Source organism: Amia ocellicauda, chromosome 4, assembly GCF_036373705.1.
Source record: "Amia ocellicauda isolate fAmiCal2 chromosome 4, fAmiCal2.hap1, whole genome shotgun sequence".
Classification (NCBI taxonomy): Eukaryota; Metazoa; Chordata; class Actinopteri; order Amiiformes; family Amiidae; genus Amia; species Amia ocellicauda.
The window spans coordinates 23289545-23311174 of NC_089853.1; the positions used below are offsets into that span (position 1 = coordinate 23289545).

The 21630-nt window shown below is 38.7% G+C and overlaps 2 protein-coding genes across 6 annotated transcripts; one reads left to right on the top strand and one right to left on the bottom strand.

The window, feature by feature from the left end:
* The first annotated feature begins 3809 nt into the window (after positions 1-3809).
* On the top strand, positions 3810-10091 carry marchf3 (membrane associated ring-CH-type finger 3). 2 transcript variants are annotated; one of them, XM_066701485.1, is made up of 6 exons: positions 3810-4064; positions 5398-5467; positions 6060-6284; positions 6606-6810; positions 7800-8006; positions 8744-10091. In XM_066701485.1, exons 3-6 carry the CDS (start codon positions 6118-6120, stop codon positions 8900-8902), a joined length of 738 nt encoding a protein of 245 aa, XP_066557582.1. In that variant the 5' UTR covers positions 3810-4064; positions 5398-5467; positions 6060-6117; the 3' UTR covers positions 8903-10091. The 2 variants fall into 2 exon arrangements, with proteins under 2 accessions (XP_066557582.1, XP_066557581.1); XM_066701484.1 differs by lacking the exon at positions 5398-5467 and having other exon boundaries at positions 3811-4064.
* Positions 9951-20175, bottom strand: lmnl3 (lamin L3). Of its 4 annotated transcripts, none has more exons than XM_066701483.1 (12): positions 19436-20175; positions 18688-18844; positions 18155-18280; positions 17792-17962; positions 16688-16813; positions 16057-16277; positions 15502-15706; positions 15297-15401; positions 13060-13179; positions 12374-12484; positions 11876-11943; positions 9951-11164 (listed from the first exon to the last, which is right to left on the bottom strand). In XM_066701483.1, the coding sequence occupies exons 1-11, from the start codon at positions 19822-19824 to the stop codon at positions 11905-11907; spliced, it is 1770 nt and encodes a 589-aa protein (XP_066557580.1). In that variant the 5' UTR covers positions 19825-20175; the 3' UTR covers positions 9951-11164; positions 11876-11904. The 4 variants fall into 4 exon arrangements, with proteins under 4 accessions (XP_066557580.1, XP_066557579.1, XP_066557577.1 ...); XM_066701482.1 differs by having other exon boundaries at positions 11872-11943; XM_066701480.1 differs by lacking the exon at positions 11876-11943.
* Between the last annotated feature and the right edge of the window lie 1455 nt (positions 20176-21630).

Here is a 21630-nt window from a genome sequence, read left to right on the forward strand (position 1 = left end):
AAGTCACATGGTCAGCTCTCTTGTCTTCAGGCTCCATTTAAAACAATCTAAGAGACCGCACTCTTTCTACTTTAGAGCACACATGATAATGGGTGATGATAACATTCTTTATAGATTACACTGTTGGGAGATGCAAAGGGTCTTTTTCCTTTAAATGGGCATGCATTTATAAATATTTCTAAGCTAAAGAATGTGACATAAAATCCATTGTAAAAAAGATGAACAAACTGTACCATAAGGGAACTGCCATTTTCATAAAGACGTGAACTTAAAAGCCCCAGCTTCTATTGTTGAACTCTGCAGTGAAAACCAGAAATGTAAAATGTTCTATAATGTTGAACATGTATTTAAAGAATAGATTTTCATCAAATTTAACCAATTGGATTAAGGGGTCTGGTTTATATCATTAGTTTTCCATCAGTTATGTAGTGATTAAAATGAAAATGTTTTCTAGATTTTGAAATCCATAAATGTGTGTGGGTGCACGTCTAGGTTCACAGAAATGTGTGTGCGCTTTGGGGGTATAGATCTGGAAATCTACTTCTGTAGTGTTTTTATTTATACATACTAGAGAGTGGCCTCTGACAGTAATGGTATTGCAGTAGTGAAGTATCATTCATGAGAATACAGGATTCCGCTTTTTGCTAAATTATATTGAAATTAAACCATGAAGAAATCCGCAAATTAAACACTATTGGGCAGCATATCTTAACTAAAAAAATACAATAAAATACTTATTTATAAGCTGGAATAGCAGTGTGCAGCTGGGCAGTTCACAGGTAATTGTCAGACAGTGTTTTCTTTGAAGGCTCTTTGCTTCAGGAGTACAAACTTATTAAAGATGTTCTGCCAGGACACACTCTGAAAGTGAATTGGCCCAACAACCCTATAAAGGTCTGATACCATTCAGAGACAAAAAGACCCAGAAAAAACAAAACACACTCTCTTACATCATAAACCCTGCTCTGACCTAAGCCATTGCCTGTTCTGCCCCCTTTTAAGAGCAAACCATTAAACCATAGCTAAATATATTATCAATGCTTCAGACACTGGTTCTTTAAGCCATCTAACAACGGGACCAGTTCTGTCAGCTTAAAATAAAATAAAAAATTGAGAAAAATAAAACAAAAGAAAGCTTTCTCTAATATGCAGAAAGCAGCCCGCTTACCAGCTGAATAAGCCCGAGTCCTTCCCCTATGCTCAGCACAAGGACATGTAATGATAAACTACTTGCCATGACTAAAGTTCTTACTGATGGCCTTTTGCCTCCATTGATTCCCTCTGGCTATCAGATTAAGGCCCGAGGTCCTGGAGCTCAATAGACCTCTGCAGCTTCACTGTGTCTGTACAAAGAGAAAATGGGTTTCCATATGTTTCTTTTCCAGAAGGTTTTCCTGGAGGGTTTCCTTCTCAGCAGGGCCTCTTCCTTGCCAATCTGACCTCCAGTGTGGTGTCCGAGGAGCCTCTGCAGAGTTCAGCATGAGCCTCCGCTTCCTCAACTCAACACCACACGAGCATTAACACAGCGGGTCAGATTACACTGTTAAAATCATCATCTCGGGAATAATAATTACTAACATTTTATATATTTTATGTAATTCACACACAAGCGAGTTCAGCATTGCTTCTTCACTGAACAGGCATGTTGAACTACTCTAAGAGGATGTTAGAAGATAAAGCCAATTTACAGGGAGCTGCTGCCTGCCCTAGATTAGATTTCTCTCAGGTTACTCATTTTATCCAAAACATGTTGTTCAGGGGATTTCATAATAGCTGGTAGTAAAGCTGATGTAAACTTGGCACTGGAGTTGCTATTCATTACTGTTACCAATAACCAGCCTCCAAGCTAATGAAATATGTGCAGGATAAACTAATTAAAAACTAAAGCACTTTTACCCCATATATAAAATAAGGTCATGTTAGAACGTATTAACGTGTTTTATTTTAATGACAAGGGTGGCAACTCGAAGTACGAATCTAAACCATCTAGAAAAATCTAAACCATTTGTTTCCTGAATACATTTGATTTTGTGTTGGTTTTTTTTAAAAGAAAAACAAGTTTTCAAAGGAGGTGACCATTGAAATGATACTTAATAATAACAATAAAAAACTGCTAAAAAAAGGTTATAAGGCTGAACTCTTTACTTCAAATGAAGTGAGCTATTTGTGCTGGTTTTGGCCGGGCCCTGGGGAGATTAAAGTAAGGTCAGTCCATTGAAGCTTTCCCTCTCACAACAATGAGGGTGTAACCAGTGGGCACAGGGGTAGAGACGGGCGAGACGCAGCTCCTCACCGAGGATTGACCGTCTAGTCTGGACTGAGTAAAGAGGAAGTCCTTTTCCATACTTACTGCCCGGTTTGTTTTTATGCCTGTGATAATCTGCGGCGTCTGGGTTCTCTATAATGTCCCAAAGTGTCAAAGGAATTATTCACCCTCGCTTTCTGTTCATGAAGGAATTTACAATGATGTCCATTCCCCATGCTTTTGTTTGGAGCAGCTTGTGAATGAATAGCAGATAGGATTAGTGCAAATACAAAAAAAATCAAGAATCCTTTCTGAACCTCGTTGCTGAGAGCTGGTTACAGGGCCCAGCCAGCGCACAGCTACAGGGAAACTCTCCCACAGCAGCTACTGGCATGGTTTTATTACCCTTTTCATATCTTTACACTTTTAGTTTATCTTTAAATACCATACATGTCAATTCATCTTGCTCCTCATCTAAATCTAAATCTAAATGTAATATAATTGTAGTCAAAATACTTTTTAGGTCATTTTTTATTTTTATAACTTTTAAATCAAATGAGAGCCATTAGGTAAGAGTGCATCATCTAAAGTTTCCCTTTCACTCGCATCAGAGCAACACTTTCAAGTTTCTGCACTTTCTCCTTTTAATCCTGATTGTTTTGATTTGGACAAGAAAGAAACAGGTCTGTGAACAATCACTCGAGAAAACAACTGTATATATAATTTACAGATCTTTTGGCTAATTTGTGTTAGAGGGTCATATTCAGCTTTAAAACACCACTTTAAGTGAAGCTCCACCACCCTACAGTACAGCAGATATTGTTTTGCTCAAACAACGCAATTCAAGCCCAACAATGAGGAGCGTCAGTGCTGTGGAGGACTCTGTGGGAATGGTCTTAAAAAAATTCTCAATGTATTCCTATCTGCATTTAAAAAAGAAAAAGCACTAGACAGTTTCAATTATGCACAGGCCGGCTCAGTTGATTTGCTCCAGAGTTTGCGCTGTTTCCCACTGTACCATTGTTGTTCATAGAGCAGCTGCTGGATTATCTCTTTTTATACAACAGGATCAATGGCAATATAAATCTGCATATTTAAATTCATATATATATATGTGTGTGTATGTGTGTGTGTGTGTGTGTGTATGTATACATGTATAATTTAACCTCATCCCCATTTAAATTTTCTTTTTTTTTCAATTTGATGTGAATTTGAAAAAATCTACACGAATGCTGCAGCGTACTATGTATGCTGTATTATTATTATTATACTAATATAATAATACAAATAATTTAAATACACTAATTTTAATGTCTCAGGTGGAAATAAAAAAGGGTATGAAAGAATATATTTGACTGACAGATTAGAGGCCTGTGAGCCAGATGGCTAAAATTAGAAATGTACTACTGAGGTGGAGTCCAGGTTTTACCTAAGAGAACTTTGAAGTTGGGACAGTGCCTCCCCAATTGAAAGCTGTCAATCTGTACATTGCCAAAATTACCATAACGTCTGGCAAGCTAAAGCCCTGCAATAGCAACGTCTAACTGGATTATGGTGCTATAGTGAGTAGGTGCCCTTGGTGTAACTTGCAGTGATGTGAAAAGGATTTCCATTTGTCTAGTCTGTGCCTACTTTCCAATCTAATCCCCATCTATTCTCACCGCTGACCTTGAGCTGAATGCTAATCTTAACATTGAACAGAAACAGTCTGCCGAGTATGTCTTCTGAAGCAAACACTCAGTACTGCTGAAGGAGGAAACTATCATTCTACTTATTTTTACACAACTTTCACAGCATGTACCTCAAGACTGCCTTCAAGGTAAGCATTTGAACACAATCTTCTAATGTATTAATGCTTACATTCTCCTTTTTATACATTCCTAGGACTTGGCTGTTGTGTTATGCTTTACTCTGAAGTTTTAAAGGTTTGAAATCCTTTCTGCAGTGTGGATGTTGAATGTGCATTTAGCGGAGTGGTTGTAAAGGCAAATGTTGAAATAACATAAACTCATAAACCTTTTTACTGTTATTGCATATGTGATTTTATTATAAAAAAGCTTTGTAATTCCTAACTTAATATTGAAAAGTGATCAAATAAGTTGTGTATGTATGCCTGTATACAGCAGTACAGCATGTACCATTTCAGATATAAATGTCCATCTATTTTAATAAAGATTTTATTTTTTAAACTTGTACATTTAACACAGTACTGTTAGTAAATAATAGTAATAATAATAATAACATAAAATAAAAGTCCAGTTCTAAAAATGCCTTTTATCAGGTTCTGCTACTCTATATACTATACAATATCTGGTTATTAAAGTGATATTTCTTTATTTGTATACATAATGTAATTATACCAGATATTAATATGGTATATAGTGTATAATTATTTTCTGAATAAAAAAACTGTTCTTAAGGTTAAACTGTTGGAAAATCTAATAAAAAAATTTCAGTAACTTGATTTTTGTTATTTAAAGAACTACTTTATTATTAAACATTGTAGTTCAATGCATACAATATTGCTGATATTTTCTCAATAATAAACTCTTCTAAAACAACTTGCATCTCTTACTTATTGTCATCATGCTTTTTACCATATTTAACTCCAGATCTTCTCTATTTGTTTGTTCCTAAATAGATAGAAAATATAACCACCATAAACAATAGAAAATATGTAGTCCAAAGTACTCTAAGGTGCCCAAAGGGTCTTTGCTATACTACAGTAAAAGTCGCAAAGGAATTCAGTATAAAATAAAGTGACAGTCATCTTCCGTTCTGTTAAAAAAAAAAGGAAAAATGTTATAACATGAATCTTAATTTAACTGTTTTGTTTTGATCAATGTTTTCATCCCAAATAATGGTATTTGCAAAATGAAGTGATTTATATATATATATATATATATATATATATATATATATTTGTTTAATCCAGACCTATGTACAAAAGTTCACAATCAACGGCCTCTGAATTCGCTGGGTTGTGTTGACTTTATCCAATTAATACACTTCCGTGCCGAGATAAGAGGCTGTGGATTACCAGGGAAGTGTTCCCTTCTTTTACTGTGTGCTGGAAGCACATGTGAAACTGAGATCAAAGCAAAAGCCACTGCCACACACCCTTTAAGCCTCCTACTTCACTCCTCATATAGATGGCTGAGATTGTGTGCAACCTAACAAAGGAATTCAGATGAACTAGGAAAGAAAAGAAAAAAAGAAAAAGTAGGTAAAAAAAAGTTATTGGTGAACATGTTTGTGGCTCACAATCCCTGACGATTTATAAGAACAATACTTTTGACCTGTGTTGCTTGATTTATTTCTGCATTACTAATAGCAGAAAATTAAAAACGTCTGTTTGAAGATTATCATACATTTCCATTTTACATTTCTACTACACTTGAGTCGTAAAGTAAACAGGGAAAGAATACAGAGTTAAACAGGATTCAGTAGCCATTTACTGTTTATTTCTAGCTTGTTGTGTCCAACATCGGGGAGGATTAAATCCAAGAACAGTGTATCCTGGTTGCTGTAGTTTCAATGATGTAATACTGCATGCTGTGCCAGATTTGAATTCCCTCTAGATTGGTGATATTTATACACTGATCTAACATATAAGAACTTCAAAGTTATCAGTCCTTTTCATTCAGAGTGTCGGGGGTGAGGGAGATTCAGATGATGACAAAGTTTTATCACCAGTGGAGCCTCAATTCTGATACAGTTCCATGTGTTCCTCAGACCTTCTCTGAATCACCATCAGCCTGTCATTACAATGGGTTTCCTCTCCTCCAATTTTCAGTGTGGTTTTGCCTTCCAGGTGGACTGCACGGGCGTATGTTAAATCCATGGAATGGATGGCTCCCTAGGTGGCAGACATGGATTCCCAGGAAACTCCCGTCACTACTTCTCCAATTGACTCTGTGGTGCAAATAAAATCACTGACCTCCTGTGGGGAGGCAGAGCAGCCAGTGGCCTATGTGCAGGAGGTCTTTGACTGTGGCGCTCCTGTCCCTTCAGTTGTATCGAGTCCTAGCACTAACAGGTGGGTGACTCCAAATCTGCCCAATCATGAAAAACATGCCGGGGCGGGGTGGGGAAGGGGGGCTTCTTGTTTGTCTAAAATTTGACACAAAAAACATATCAACTTAAATAAAGCTATTTTGAGATGGTGCTAACAATGAAAAGATACTCTATGTAATAATATATACTCTTTGGTTTAGCTTGTTTTAGCATTTGCTGCTGTCTGTAGTCTGTAGTATACCTGTTTGTGTATAAATAACGTGATGTAATACTAGGCAAGCATTCTGTTTCATTCTGGTGTCACAGTTGTTCTAGTCTAATTTATTCTTGTGGATTAATGAAGCCTTTGCAGTGAGGATCCCTTCTGCAGGATCTGCCATGAAGGCGGCAGCGTGGAGCACCTCTTGTCCCCGTGTGAATGCGCTGGCACTGTGGCCATGGTGCACCGCAGCTGTCTGGAACACTGGCTGACAGCTTCAAACACAAGTCACTGTGAGCTCTGTCACTTTGAATTTGCCTTGGAACGCTTGCCAAAGCCACTCAGTGAGGTAAAAGAAGTGGGAACGGAGCTTACAATGTAGCTTAGTGTACGTCTGAAAACGTGACAGGGCCCGAAATTAAACTGGAAAGGGGAGCGCAGTGCATGGGACTCGAAATTGCAAAGGCTTCCCTCACTGGTCTGCGGGGCCAACGTTGATTATTATTATTATTAATATTATTATTATTAATTTCTTGGCAGACACCCTTATCCAAGGCGACTTACAACATAAGTGCAATACAAAGTGCACCTGAAATGAAGTCTAATTAAAGCAGGAACAGCAGGCTAGAATTGATAGGACACTGGCACTCTGACATTCTTTCGAAGTGACATTTCTAACTTTAATTTTGTGGATGTGAGCAGTTAATTACAAAAAAAAAAAGCATGCTTAATAAAAGAAGCCGCAATTCACACACTCAATCATAAACCGAATGCCTGTGTAGAATGGCAGATGACAAAGCATTTGATACCGGTTTCCTTGGATACAGGACAGCACATTTATGGGCTTGCTATGTCACCCTGCTTTTAAACTAATGCCACTTAACAGGAAGATAAGATTAGATAGTTGTTTCTTTCCGCTGCTGGGGACAGGGAATCGCTTGGTATTACAGTATTAATGGACATTATCTCATATGTGAACTGTGGCTTGGGATACCAGTAATTTACTGATTAAGTCACATGTATTTTAAAGGGAGCCACAAGGAGCAATAAACTATGTTAAATTAAGTGTTATACTCTGCTGTATGGTCACATTGAAGTCCTGTTTGGGAATTTAAAAATAAACACTAGATACATATCACTCAATTTAAGAATAATAATTTATTTAATTATTTTCATACATAAAATAGCAGGGCTATTACCTTTTATAGAATGGCTCCAGTTCAGTTATGATCTTGGAAATATAATAAGGTGATCAAACTCATCTTTGAATATTAGTTATATCTGGTCTACCAAGTAATTAAAATGTAACTGATGACAAAATCTTTCTTCTGTCCTCAGTGGCTGGACACTCCAGCAATGCAGCACCAGCGGAGAACACTCTGCGGAGACGCCATCTGCTTCATGTTCATAACCCCGTTAGCAAGCCTCTCAGGGTGGCTGTGTGTTCAGGGGGCAATGGACCTTTACTACAGCAACAGCATGGAGGCAATTGGACTTATAATTCTGACACTAGCACTATTCACAATCTACCTTTTTTGGACGACTGTAAGTTAATCAAAGTGAAGAATCCCCTTTGGCTTAAGACACAGAATGGTTTAAAACAAATGTTGAAAAATGTGTAATAACTTTGTGGCGTGCAAATTAAGCCTTGTCTGAGACAGTACTAGTTTAATCTATGGCCAGGATATGGAGCTCTGTAGCCCTTCAAATTTGTCCCTTTAAAATCTCCACCTACCTAAAACCTGGAAGCAATGCTTTGCTTGTTGTTTAGCAATTAATTAGTTCATTTAGAAATCAAGTAGAACAAGAGCCAGAACTCCACCAAGTCCTTGGACACCATGTTAGGCCCCCAGCATTTGAAGACAGTATCATATTAGGACTGGTTTCCCAAGTAGATACTGGCCTCTGAGAGCCGGGCGGCAGTTGTCTCCGCTTAACCCTCTCCAAAATAGTTGCTCTAGCTGCTGCACAGGATATGGGGAGATCAAGCAATCGTCACCTCAAGCCCCTGATAATGTACATAAGTTGCAGTGGTACTGTACCACTTTTACAGCATAGAAATACAAAACCAAACTGATTAATTGCTTTCAATGTAAATCCATTGGTAGGCTTTCCCAGGTTGTACTAGATTAAAAAAGATTCCAATGTGGGCCTCAGCTTTCATATTTGCCCTGGTTGAAAGTTTTTAAACAAAGTGTAAAGTATTGTTTTAAAATAAGAACAACATTTTTTTTTTCTTCTGTGACTTTTAAACTTTTTTTTTTTTCTTCCTGTAACTACAGGTGTCTCTACGATATCATGTCCACCTTTTTAAGAAATGGAAAAAGACTAATCAGAAGGTTAGGCTCCAAATACCACGACCTGCAGTGCTGCCCTGCACTCCGCAAACACTGCCTCTTGAGAACTCCAGTAAAGACAAGAACAAAGAGACTGTCGTTTAGATGGCGGGGAAATATTCATCCAGGACTAACAACGGAATTCCCACTGCCGGACACGGAATACCGTCAGGCTCTTGATTCTAGACAATTTCTCAATTTGCCACTCTTAAACAAACTATCAAAAAGGAAGAGATTTTAGATGTAAAAAAATTGGAATTACTTTTGGTTATTATCATGAAATTGTGAATATTTCTCCTGGGATTAGTATATCAGGATCTGGGGCTGGATTCAATCAAAATTTAGACCCACCTCGTCATAGCAGACTACAGATATGTATTTGATGGAGATTAATTTTAGGAGTAGAAGAAAGAAGCATCTGATTAAAAAGTAAAGCCACCACAATATAGGTCTGTAGTTTTCTATAAACAGGTAGGTCAAAGTTCAGTTTTAAATCAAGCCTTTGGCATTTGTAAAGAGGTGACAACTTTTGTTTACCCATGTCCAGGACCACAGACCATTTCCAGTGATATTGTTTTATACAATGAGTTAGACAATGCAGTTTTCCCCAGATCATGATCACACTCTCCTCCACCCCCAACCCATTTCATGCTGCTCATATCATAGTGTCTGATGGATCTGCAAGTTCAGTTATATAAATTTAAGCCTTTAAAATTTCTGGTATTAAAAAAACCTAAGAAATGTAACCTTAATGCCTAAGCTTTAAATAGATGTCACTAAGAACATGAGTGCAGGTCACTCTTCAGCAGTAGAGTTAGATATGAAATCTTTGTTTATGCATTCCTTTCAAAATTAAAAACACCAATAGTGAAATAATGTGCACTTTACTATTTTTGTTTTAAACATTGCTGATGTTTTGGTTGTAAAATTCCTTTTACCCTTTTTTCTACTTGGCAGTTAAGAGGGTACTGAATCTTGTTTAGTTCTGATATATACAGGCATCGTATAAGATTAGGCCATTATAAATACGATTTTATAACTTTATAGTAAATATGAGAAGCTCTACAGTATTAACCATGGTAATTAAAGTGACAAACATTACAAGAATGCTGCAGGACTAGAACCTTGGAAAAATCAACAAAAAGCTTTATGCTATTATGTAATAAATCTTTATTAAAATGAATACAAAATAATTTGTTTTTATAATTTACAATGACTGAAGAGACATGTTGGCATTCTTCACAAATGGCAATATTTAGCCAAAAACTGAATAAAGATTATAAAGGTCACTGCATTTTAAAACAGTTTTCACTACTTTATATAACAGTGTGTAAACACAGAATAGTAGAATAGTGTTGATCAATGAGATTGGTACCGGTTAATAACAGTAGATGCCTAGAATAATCAGTCCGACCCTGGAAAGCTAAATAACCATGCAATACAAGAGGGGGGAGGAAAACAAACAAAAAAAAACTTGTGGTGTACTTACAAATTGGTCTGACACAAAAATCAATTAACTTAATACACTTTAAAAAATCTGTAGTAATAATAAAAATAAAACAAAAAAACCTATGGGTAACCTTACAAACATCCTGAATAATACCTTGGCCACTGCACGTGCATAGGATGCATATTATCACATTTATATAATCATATAAAATCTCAGATGCTAAAATCCCATTATATGGTGTCCCAAACCACATTTACAATATTCCAATTGAAACCAAGACACACAAAGACGCAATCCTCTGTGGTTCTAAGGAAAGAAAGTGCTAAGAGTTCCATTTTGTGGGCAGGCTTATTTAATAGAATTACTATTGTGCAAAGCATAAATCATATTTACCAGGTCCTAAATGAATAAAATATATAGATGTATTAAGTAAAGAAAAAATAATATAGTGAAACTGACCTTTGTTAGAAATCATAGCACCAGGGTAGCTGTGCTGACTATTCTCAGTCTGTCATTCAACCAAGGCACAGGCCAGTAAATCCTGAGATACTCTTGATCATGCGTTCTCGTATCTAGTAATGCAATTTAAATTACATTCATTGTTAAGCAGCGAGGAGGTGATAATCCACAACATATATGGTTAAGGTTTCTAAATACTAACTTTTGTTGCAAGTCCATCCTTAACAAGGAATCTCATTACAAAAGGGAATACTGTTAGATCCTTTATAAGGGATGCATTTCAACAACTGGTTAATAAGGTATTTGCAGATGAGCCAAGTCACAATGTGAACTGGCGCACGTATTGGGGAGGTCAGGGGGTCAACTCCAGTATTGGCATCTTCACATTCGGATTTCCAGGCCAAGCATTTGCAAGGTTACATAACGGCACAGCTGGGATCTTCAACTGTGTGACACCCCTGTGAACAAAACAAAACCCAGATGATGCCTCTCACTGAAGCGTTCCAAACAATACCTTGATAAATTGCCGTTTTTTAGCAGCATGAAGAGGTGGACATTAGTGGACACATGCCATGCACAAAGCACAGATCAGGGATCAGTACTTCTCATGTATACATGTGTTGCAGAGGAACACACACGTGCTACATGACTTCTGTAAACCTTGCTTTATTTCTGAAGTGCCACTGTGGAACAAGAAGCATATACTATTGCAAATTACCGATCACACAGATAAGAGACCGGTAGCCATGCAATGAGAGGGAGAGCTCACGATCAGAGAAGCTTACTTACCACAAACACCTTTAATCAAAGTATCTGATTATTGAGCCGGCTCATAAAGTAAAGGAAAATTAGCAGTTTCTATACCTTTACCAGTAAGGTGAACTTCTGCATACCAGGCATCACAGCGGGATATTATGGGAATTCTCATGCATCAGCTTGCAGTCAGCATCTATCTGCTGCTTGTCTACATGCCAGTTTGTTAGCACTGTTCTCTACATTGTGGAAACTGGCAAATATAGCCAATTTAGGACTATATGCATTACTACTACTACTTACATCAGTGTCCTTAAAATACGACTACCGTGCACAGCCAAATGGTCGGAATTAGAAGCGGAGCAAGCAAATGACACTACAGGGAAATGAGTGTGAGGGGTTTCTGTCTCACCTACAGCAGTCTGTCTGTTCAAACTGAGGCAAATCATGACACTGAACAACACTTCTTTTTTCTTCGTTTTGGCTAAGGTGCGAGGCAAGTGATAAGAAACACACACTTAAGGTCCATGTATAGGAAGACTTGATGGAATTATAGAATTGCATTTGTGCATCCAGTAAAGACACCAATACAAATATCCCACACTGTCAAATAACCGGTTACGGCATAGATAAAATAATCGCTGCGGTCAGGGTTAGGGTTAGGAAGTACTTCAATACATAAATCAAAAATAAAATCCCAGTTCTATACATGTAAAAAAGTATGGTAAAGAAATACCACAAATTAGCATCTCAAGCAGTTTCAGGGATTTCAATGAAAATAAATACTGGAGATGGCTCTTAATATTGACATTTTGGGAAACCTAGAATACTATATAAATACGGTCAGATATTACGTGTTTTTTGTAACAATCATTGTGGCCTGCCTGCTCTGTCAAATCTCAATAGAGGATTACCGGCCGTCGGAAGTGCACCTCACTGCCACTGACCACCTCTTCATTAAAATCCTCATCGGAGTCTCCCTCGCCTTCTCTCTGGGTCCGGAACAGCGTTCGCTCTGCGGTCACCTGTGAAGGACAAGGCAGCGCCGAGGGCACAACCCGACATCATCGCCAACACAGATCAGCCATTGTTCACCCATCCCTTATATCTGTGCGTCTGCCTCCGATGATCAATCTAATCAGTTCACAGAAACTGCTAGAATGCTGGCAAAGGGCCAGATCTGCCAGCCTGAGAGGATGAACTCGGCTTCAGGACAGCTAGGGGGTGAACTCTTAATGGGCCTGCTCTAAAAATAGCCTTTTGCAATCACTGTTCCCCAGCAATCCATAGTTTGCAGAGGAGGTGCAGTTCATGTTAGAAGCATGTTCTTGAAAAGAGACACCAATAGTTTTATATTCATCCAAAAGGAGCGGTTAATACTACTAAAGCCAGCCTTTTTTATTCACGGCATCTTATTTTACTGAACGTATTTAAGACACTTGGTATCTTTAGATTTAATCACCACATTTTCCATAGCCATTCTTTGAGGCAGCGCAGGCAACTTGTTTGGTCCCGCACCTCTCCCCTACAATGCAACTGATTTCTAGGCATACTCAGTGAGCAAAGCTAAAGGGACTACGTAGGTAATGCATCATCTCACCTCGTCACGGGAGTTTACCAGCACAATCCTTACATCACTGCATGTTCCCCAGGTACTCTGATTCTTCCAGACAAAATCACTGGGAGGATTTGGGTTAACCCCCGAACCTGCTGCCCAAACCTAGGGAAAGACAGGTCACCATCACAAATGCAGAATGCAAAATCTAACAGTTTCTCAGTATAGTGTGGTATTGCACTAATGCACACACAACTCAAATTAGAGTTTGGGGCAAAACACTTCACACAATGTGTGGTTCAGATTTCATAAGCGAAGCCATAAATGCTTTGTGTGTTGATCACACTTTGATTTCTGAGGTATAACCAGGTTATGAGCAGGTCCAGACAGAATCTGCAGAAGTTTAAAATCTAGATTATGCTGAACTTTTTCTGTAAATTCTGTGGAAAATCTGCATTAATTTTGTATTGTTTTATGCAACAACACAAACTAAATACTTGAATTATTTTTAGTTTATTACACCTCAGTAACATAACCAATATGTACATCCATTAGATTGAAGCCTTAAATTAAGATACAAGCTAACTACATGTGTTTAAACAATGAAAATATTTTACCAGCAAAGGTAACACTCATTTACATTTTGTTTTTGAGAATAAGAAAGAGCTATTTGATCTAAACAGATGTACACAAAAACTCAGCCAGTATCCCCTTCAGAGCAGGAATGCTAAATCCAATCCATTAGGGTAGTTTTGTTCCTATCTTGGTCATCTTATTTTTATCATTATAGGCTATTTTAGGTTTGTAAAAAGATTTAGTATTTTTATGACCCATCGGGAAGCTTTTTTGGGCTCCAACGTTTTGCTAATATGATCGGGCATTAGGCTACCATTTAAGATTTTAATTACCTGGATCAAAGGGTTTTAGAATTATAGTAGTTGCATTGACAAAGTCCATATACCCACAAATCGGTGGAATTCTGCAGACACACCCAATGGCTTCCTCACAGATAAGTTCTGCATGGAAATACTTTGACAAACTAAATGAAAAACACTTAAGTGTATAATATGTGCAGTTCAGTTAAACTACCACAAATCTACAGCTGGTGTGTTAACCCACCTAAAAGCTGCATACACAGCCAGCTATTGCATTTATTTTTTATTTCGCTGGAACTCAAGCACACAGGTATGTTTCTGAACGTAGACCGACAGTCTGTATGTTGAGTGTGGTTTGTAAACATGGGAAAGTAAATCGTTTAGTTAAGTATATTGTATAAGTATATTAGCACGATGGGTCAAATGGCCTCCTCTCGTTTGTAAACTTTCTTTCTTATAAATTGGCTAGATACACATTTTATATTTTGCCGTTATGACCAGAAAACATTGCCACAAGGACGCCAGTGTTAGGGCATTTTAGTTGCGGCTCAGACTGCTAAACTATTAAGCAATTGAATGAAAATGTAATTGGTACAATTTGAAAAAGAAAAACATTGGTCGGTCAGTTACAGTTGCAAAATATTCCTTCAGAAACAAATAGTCACAACCTTTATAGCTAATTTGAAATTGTGGCAATAAAAAGTTGTGATAATGTCAGCAACAATAATACGAGTGTGACACAAGACGTGCGAGAGTTGACAGGTTTGCTTTTATTGCTGCGGTTATTTCCACACGTCTTGTAATAGGAAGGTATTTTTACATAGACTAATATTTATCTAACACAACAACTTTGTTAAATAATCAATTAAAGTTAATTTATGGGGAAACTATTTGTGATAGAGACGTGTTTTTAGCTGCGTATTTGAGATTCTGCTGAAAAGAACCATGTGCGGTTTGTTTACATTGCGTCTTTGCTGGCGTTTGTGTAACATAGGCATAGTATTGACCAATGGGAAGGACGTTACTGTGTATCTCTATTTTGATGACATGATATCTTACATTTTCCACCGAATCACAGACCATGACTCTACGGATATCTAGCCAATCCCAAGACCCTCTGAAAGCCCTGGAACTCGGGTGTCAGATTGTATGCTGCCCCAGAGCACACTGCTCAGAACACAGATGAGAGTATTTTACAGCGCATGTGTTGCAATATATACTATTACTTGGGGAATGTTGTTATGTTACAGTAAGTAATACTTTAAATTTTGCTCATCATGTTTTAAGTTTTATTTTTATAAATTTTCCACAGGTTTGAGTGGATTCCACGTTTTTTCATTAAATTAAGTCTTAATTACAGAACCTTAAAATGGGACATTTGCCAGTTCAACCCTTTGGTTTACTTACAGTGAGCGTCTGCCCCGCTCGGAGCACAAACAGAGATGGGATTTTGAAGGCAGTGTCTGGCACTGTGGTGAAACTTTTGAGAACCCATCCACCCATAGGCTGGTCCTGTAAATCAAAGTAAGAGTTGGCATAGAGACTTCACATCAACACAGCATCTAGAAGAGCAGAGAAAAAACTAAATGAGAACAAAGCTGAAAAAACCCACGTGTTCAGAACTGTTCCTGAGCCTTACAAAGTTTCCCTCCAGGTCAATCTCATCAACAATCACACTGCCAACACTGGAGGAATGCTGGGAGATTTTGTAAGCACTGGTTCGATCCTCCAGCTTCCTCTTCTTGCCTCTTGCTTTCCGAGCACCATGAGTGCGAGGGGCTGCCATGCGCTGGGAGGGGCTCGGGGACAGATTCAGCCTGAGACACACAGCCACAATCAATTACATAGCTAACTAAAGTATGAACATGCATCTTACCTGACCCTGTAGAAATTTGAAGTTATATTTATTGTTAAACATTGGTGTTTACACATTTTGCAATGGTATTCATTCATATATTGAAACAATTGTTATCAGAAACACTGTCACTGCAGATCTACAAGATAAACATTTTTCTAAACACTGATGCCTAATAAATGTTACTTTGGTGTAAACAAAAGCACTTGAAAGACTCTGAAGCGATCAAAATGTAGGGAGCTTTAACTAACTCCTCAAGGGAAAGCTATATAACCCAGAAAGGGCCTTAGAGATACTAACGAGCAATCTTACCTCTGCTCTTCTCCTTCCAGCATTTTCCTGTATGCATTGATCTCCATGTCTAAAGCCAGTTTGACATCCAGCAGATTGGCATATTCCTCCAGCTGACCCTGCATCTGCTGTCTAATGTCTGCCATCTCCTGATCTTTCCGAGTCAAACGGCGGTGGCTCGACTCTCTCTCCTGGTCCAGCATCTCTTCCAGACCCCGCACCTTCGCTTCCAGGGCTGTGTTCTACCATGAAAACAAGACGACCATTTAGTACCTTCCATACTGTACTCAACCCGGGGAAGGATAGGGGTCTATTTTTTTGTACACACCCTGCAATGCCATATGCAGTGAGAAGTTTATAATCCTAAGATTTTACAATCCTGCAGTACTTGGCAGAAATTTGAGAAGGAACAATGGTTACACCAGAAAAATCATTCAACATTTAACATTAATATTTGCCTATGCTGTAACCATCAGGATGACAACACTGAGGACTATTTACGATTTCATATTTCTGCTCAAAGACTGCCATCTAGGTCACTCAAACCGGTACTGCAACTTGTTCTAATTAGACAAGGCAATGGTTAAAAGTTTAATGTCCAGAAATGTTTTGCTTAATTACAGCTAGTGTGAAAAAGGAAGCCTTTCTTTACCTGCTTTTGAAACTGGCTGAGCTGTGATGATAAAGTTTCCACTCTCGTTTTGGTTCCCATGAGCTCTTCCCTGGCGGCACAGGCAAAATCACTGTTCTTGGCAGCAGCTAGCTGTGCGTTCTCCAGCTACATGAGGAACACAGGGCTTGAAAATGGTTTCACAGTCAGCAAGAAAATACTCATCTTGAGTAAGTTTCAGTTGCCAGCTCCATTAACTTTTTAGCCACTCAATGCTCACTCGACTCTCAGAGCCACACTGCACACTGAGATATGTACCACTTAAAAGTACTGTCATGCCTGAGAAATTGTTACAGATTCCTTTGCTACATAAGCTCCTGCAACTATTAACATTTCATCATTAGAACAGAGAAGGATCACTTTTAATAGTGCTGTTTACCTACATAAAGTACAATACCTAACATGATGTTGTTCATAGAGGACTAGTACTGGTTCCAGATCATTTCAGTACCTTAAAGTGGGTCTTTCTGCCCTGATTTTTACCTTCTCTATTGCTTTCCTCTCTACCCACTCTGTTGATTGCGGTCCTAACATTTTCCTACATATGGATTCTTGCGGACTGATCTGAAACTGCATAATCTAGAAAAAACAAACATTCAGGAAAGTAACAAGAGCTTGTCGTTGCACCGTACCTTTTCAGACTGTTCTTGTTGTAAAAGAGAGAAAGTTCTTCAAATCAGTGCATTTCATAATGCTTAAGAATAGGTTATTGCAGAATCACAGGGACACTGCTTTTAACAGGAACTATAACCCCTTGCTGAGTGTCAAATGCTATAAAGTTGAGTTGCAACAAAGATGAACCCCCTTGAGTTACAGGCCGATTAACATGTTATACAAGTCAACTCTGCAGAATATGAAAACTACAAGTCAACAGTACACACTCAAGCTGAGATTAGTATTGGGGTAATAAAGTAAAATAACTTGAGAGCATATATAATAAAGTTGAAATCCACCACCTTATTTCATAATGCAAACTCCATTTCTGCAAGATGCCAACTTGTCTTGGGACAATTGTGCGCTGTAAATTAACACATACATTTGTATCAATGTTCTTACAGCAAAAAGGTCTGCGTTGAGAATATTTACCTTGGCGCTGAAGGTTCTCTCAAGATCCTCTTTATATTGCTGTATTTGACCCTCGTGTTCACTTCGTAGCTGCCTCAGCGCCTCCGTAAGTTTACTCTCAATTTCCTTCTGTCGCCCAGACTCGATCTCCACCAACTTTGTTTCATGGCGGCTTCTCATCTTCAGGATCTCCTACAAACATAATTTATGAATATCGTGTTGGCTGCAGATGATCCTTCTAGATGAAGAATCAAACCCTATTTGCAAATAATTAAATACAAACGTTGATAACTAAACAGACTTGAATGCAAATATACATTTTAAGTTTGACGTAATGAAACGGGCAAGACCACGACACAGATTTGATTTACACATCCTCCATACATCTTCATGCAGCTGTTTCTGGAAGTCCATTTGTTCCCGTAGTGTCTGGATTTGATTCTGCACATCGACCCGTTGCAGCATCTCATCGTGAAGCTGTGTCCTAGCATCGTTCAAAGAGGACTCCAGCTGAGGGTCAAACAAGTGTATTGTGTAAATTCACTGACATTTAGCATATAATGCTTACATAGCCTATGGATACAAGACAATGGAATGGGTTTTTCTTACAAATGAGTATGGCAATTATGGGTATGGGATGATTAAAAAACAGAATGCAGTTTACTTAACAGTGGGAGACGCTTTAAGAACAAAGCATAAACCCCTTCTGCCCGTTTTTTAATTTGATGTCATCCCTTAAAATAAAATCCTGCTTAAATTAATAAACCGAAAACCAAAACCAGATTAATAAGTGTGATGCACCAACGCTTCGGGCACTTAGTATTGGATACTGAAGGCTGAACCTATCCGAGTCAGGAACCTCCTTTCAAAACCATACGCATAGCAAAACAGAAATACATTATGAATCGGATGGTTACATTCGTGATCTGAGACTTTAGTTCAGATAGTTCGGTTTCTAGTCTTCGGTTTCCAGACAGGAGATTAGCCAACTCTGCTTCTTTGGAGTTCAGAAGAGCTTCAAGATTCCTCAAACGATTCGCTGTCGAGGTCAATTCAGACTCCTTTTTACCATTCCTACAAAAAACAAAACAAAAATCTTTAGATCAAATGCATCTCTTCCAGTAGAGTTCATAATCCTAGGATGTCAAGTTGCAGGGTTAGTCACAGTTATGAGTTGGAGGAGCACGTTTGACAAACCTAAAGTACATTTTAAACAGACATTATAGGACAACTACTTTAAATTGCTCTCACTATTTATATTGAATACTTGGTAGAAGTATGAGAGACCGAGAGGCTACAGTAGATCAAATCTGAAATGAGTTTAATAGACCGAACTGGTAATCCGAGTGAAGTTCACAAATGGACAGCAGCAGTGCAAAGTTTAGCCTATCTTGCTGCTTGAGCACATGTGCATTAGTGGAGGATATTTTAAAAACATCCTGGAAGAGAACAAGGATGCATATAGCAGAAGAAGTCTTTTCATACCATTTCGTATACTTGAGTACATACGAGGCCACAGAGCCTGCAGAATTGAAATGGTTCAAACCAGGCCTTCGAGTCGTGAAAATAAAGTGACAACAGCAGTTTCAACCAAGTCCTGCTCCTACCTCCAACAAGCCCAGGTGTCGGTGTGCTCATCAGCAGTGCTGCTGCGGATGCTCTTACCTGGCTTGCAGCTGCTGGTGGTCCTGCGCCAGTTTGCCCAGCTCCAGCTGCAGCCGGGCTCTCTCGTTGGCCGTGGTTTCCAGGAGCTTCCTGGCCTCGGCGAGCTCGGAGTCGTACAGCAGCCGGATCTTGCCCACCTCCCGGGACGAGCTCTCCTCCGTCTCCTCCAGCAGGAGCCGGATGGCAGCCTTGTCATTCTCCAGCTGCTGGACTCGGTCGATGTAAGCGGCCAGTCGGTCATTCAGCTGCCGGAGGTCCTCCTTCTCCTGCAGGCGACTCAGGCGGGTGGGACTGGAGGTGGACGGGGAGACGCCTACGCCGGTGCTCCGTCTGGTGCTGCGAGATACCCGGCTTGTGGAGGCGGACGGGGGTGGGGTAACAAAAGCCATTGATAAGAAATGGGAATACACCTGCTAATCTCTCGTCCAGGCTGCTATACTGCTTACTGCTATACTATACCCACTACACTGTCTTTACGCCGACGTCACTGGTGGCATCTTAAAACGTGAGGAAGCAAAGTGCGCCGGCACCATCAAATACCAGCGTTTGATGAAGGAGAACTTAGGAATGCGTGTCCTAAACACACCCTCTGCAAACACGGATTAAAATGGTTAAGAAGTGATCTTTTGCCACAGTCTTGCCCTCCCGGATAAATACCGGCAATTAAAGCTCTTTCTTTTAATTCCAGAGAGAACTCACTGCTCTGCGAACAGCTGTTTAGCAATGTCGGACTCTAAATAGAGAGGGTGACGTCACATGACAAGGTCAACAGCACGTTGGGAGCACCGGCGCATTTAAAGGGAAAGTTGAAGTGGGACACTTAAAAAAAAAAAGTCGGCAAAGGGGGAGGGGGGAACGATTACAAATATAGTTTCACGCTTGTGACCGTAAACAGAAAAGCTGCCAAAACTATATTTTGGTATGTGCACCTATGCCATGTGTCTGTTAAATGGGTTTCACATTAGTACTAGACAAGTGAACAGCTGACCAAGTAATCCAACGCATATTTGGTATATTCATAAACAGTGCACCTACAATATCATACATGAGCAATAATAATAATAATAATAATAATAATAATAATAATAATAATAATAATAATAATAATACAAAAAAAACCAACCATATAGGCTAATTAAATCAGAACAATGATTGAACAAGACAGAGTTCTAACACTTCTATTATTTATTCCAGAAGAGGATTAGCTTGGATTGACTGCAGTAGCAAATTAAAAGTGTTATCAGTCATATTTTGTAATTATTGGCCTAAACAAAACACTAATATTACATTTCCAACACGTGTGAATGAAAGTAGCAGATTGTCATGAGGCTGTGTCAGGTTAAATTCTTCCTCTTTATTATGCTGTTTCATACTCTTACAAATGTCAGTGTTTATCTACACAGCACATATTTATTTATTACATAATTAGGGAAATTGTAATTAAGATTGTCATCTTGTGTTGCACCCAGGAGAGATCGGTCGTTCGCAAGTCTTTCACATGCAGAGTAATCAGGGCCACAGGGCACATCTGTTTCCACTTGTTCAGGACAGTCTGGAAACTCATTCACCAGCCACTTGCAGGCCAAATCACTTGCCATTTCTTCTTACTATGCTGACTAGTGCTCTTTGTGTTACTGTGAAGACAGGGGAGGTGTTGCTCTGGTATAGAGGAAACACCTGGGTCAGATTTGTTCTGGGGGGAATTGTTATATACAGTGAAAGCCATACACAACTCACAAATACATTTGTATAGGAACTATATTTGAATCTAAAGGGCCTAAAACTAACTTCAACCACTCTGGCTAGTAGTGGATGGAGAAGGTTTTCTACACCATCCCAGGCGGGCCGTGTTATTGGCTGGGAAAGAAGGGAAGAGGGCAAGTGATTGGCTGAGGACAAATGTGTGATTTTAGCTTTGATTTTGGTACTTGTAAGGTATTGTGATTTTGTTTCAATAGTTTTTAAGTAATTCTATGAATGATATTGAGACGCCTTTTAAGTTAACTCATGTTCTTGTTTCGTTTGTATAGGAAGAATGGCACCTCCACTGTTTTTCTTAACTTGCAGTTTTATAATTGTAATTTTATTATACTTGCATTTTTTTAAAAATAGTGTTAATTACAACCGTTTTTGATAAAAACATTGTTGCTTGAAGGTAGTCCAACTGTGGCCACAGGAGTCACATATACGGTCAC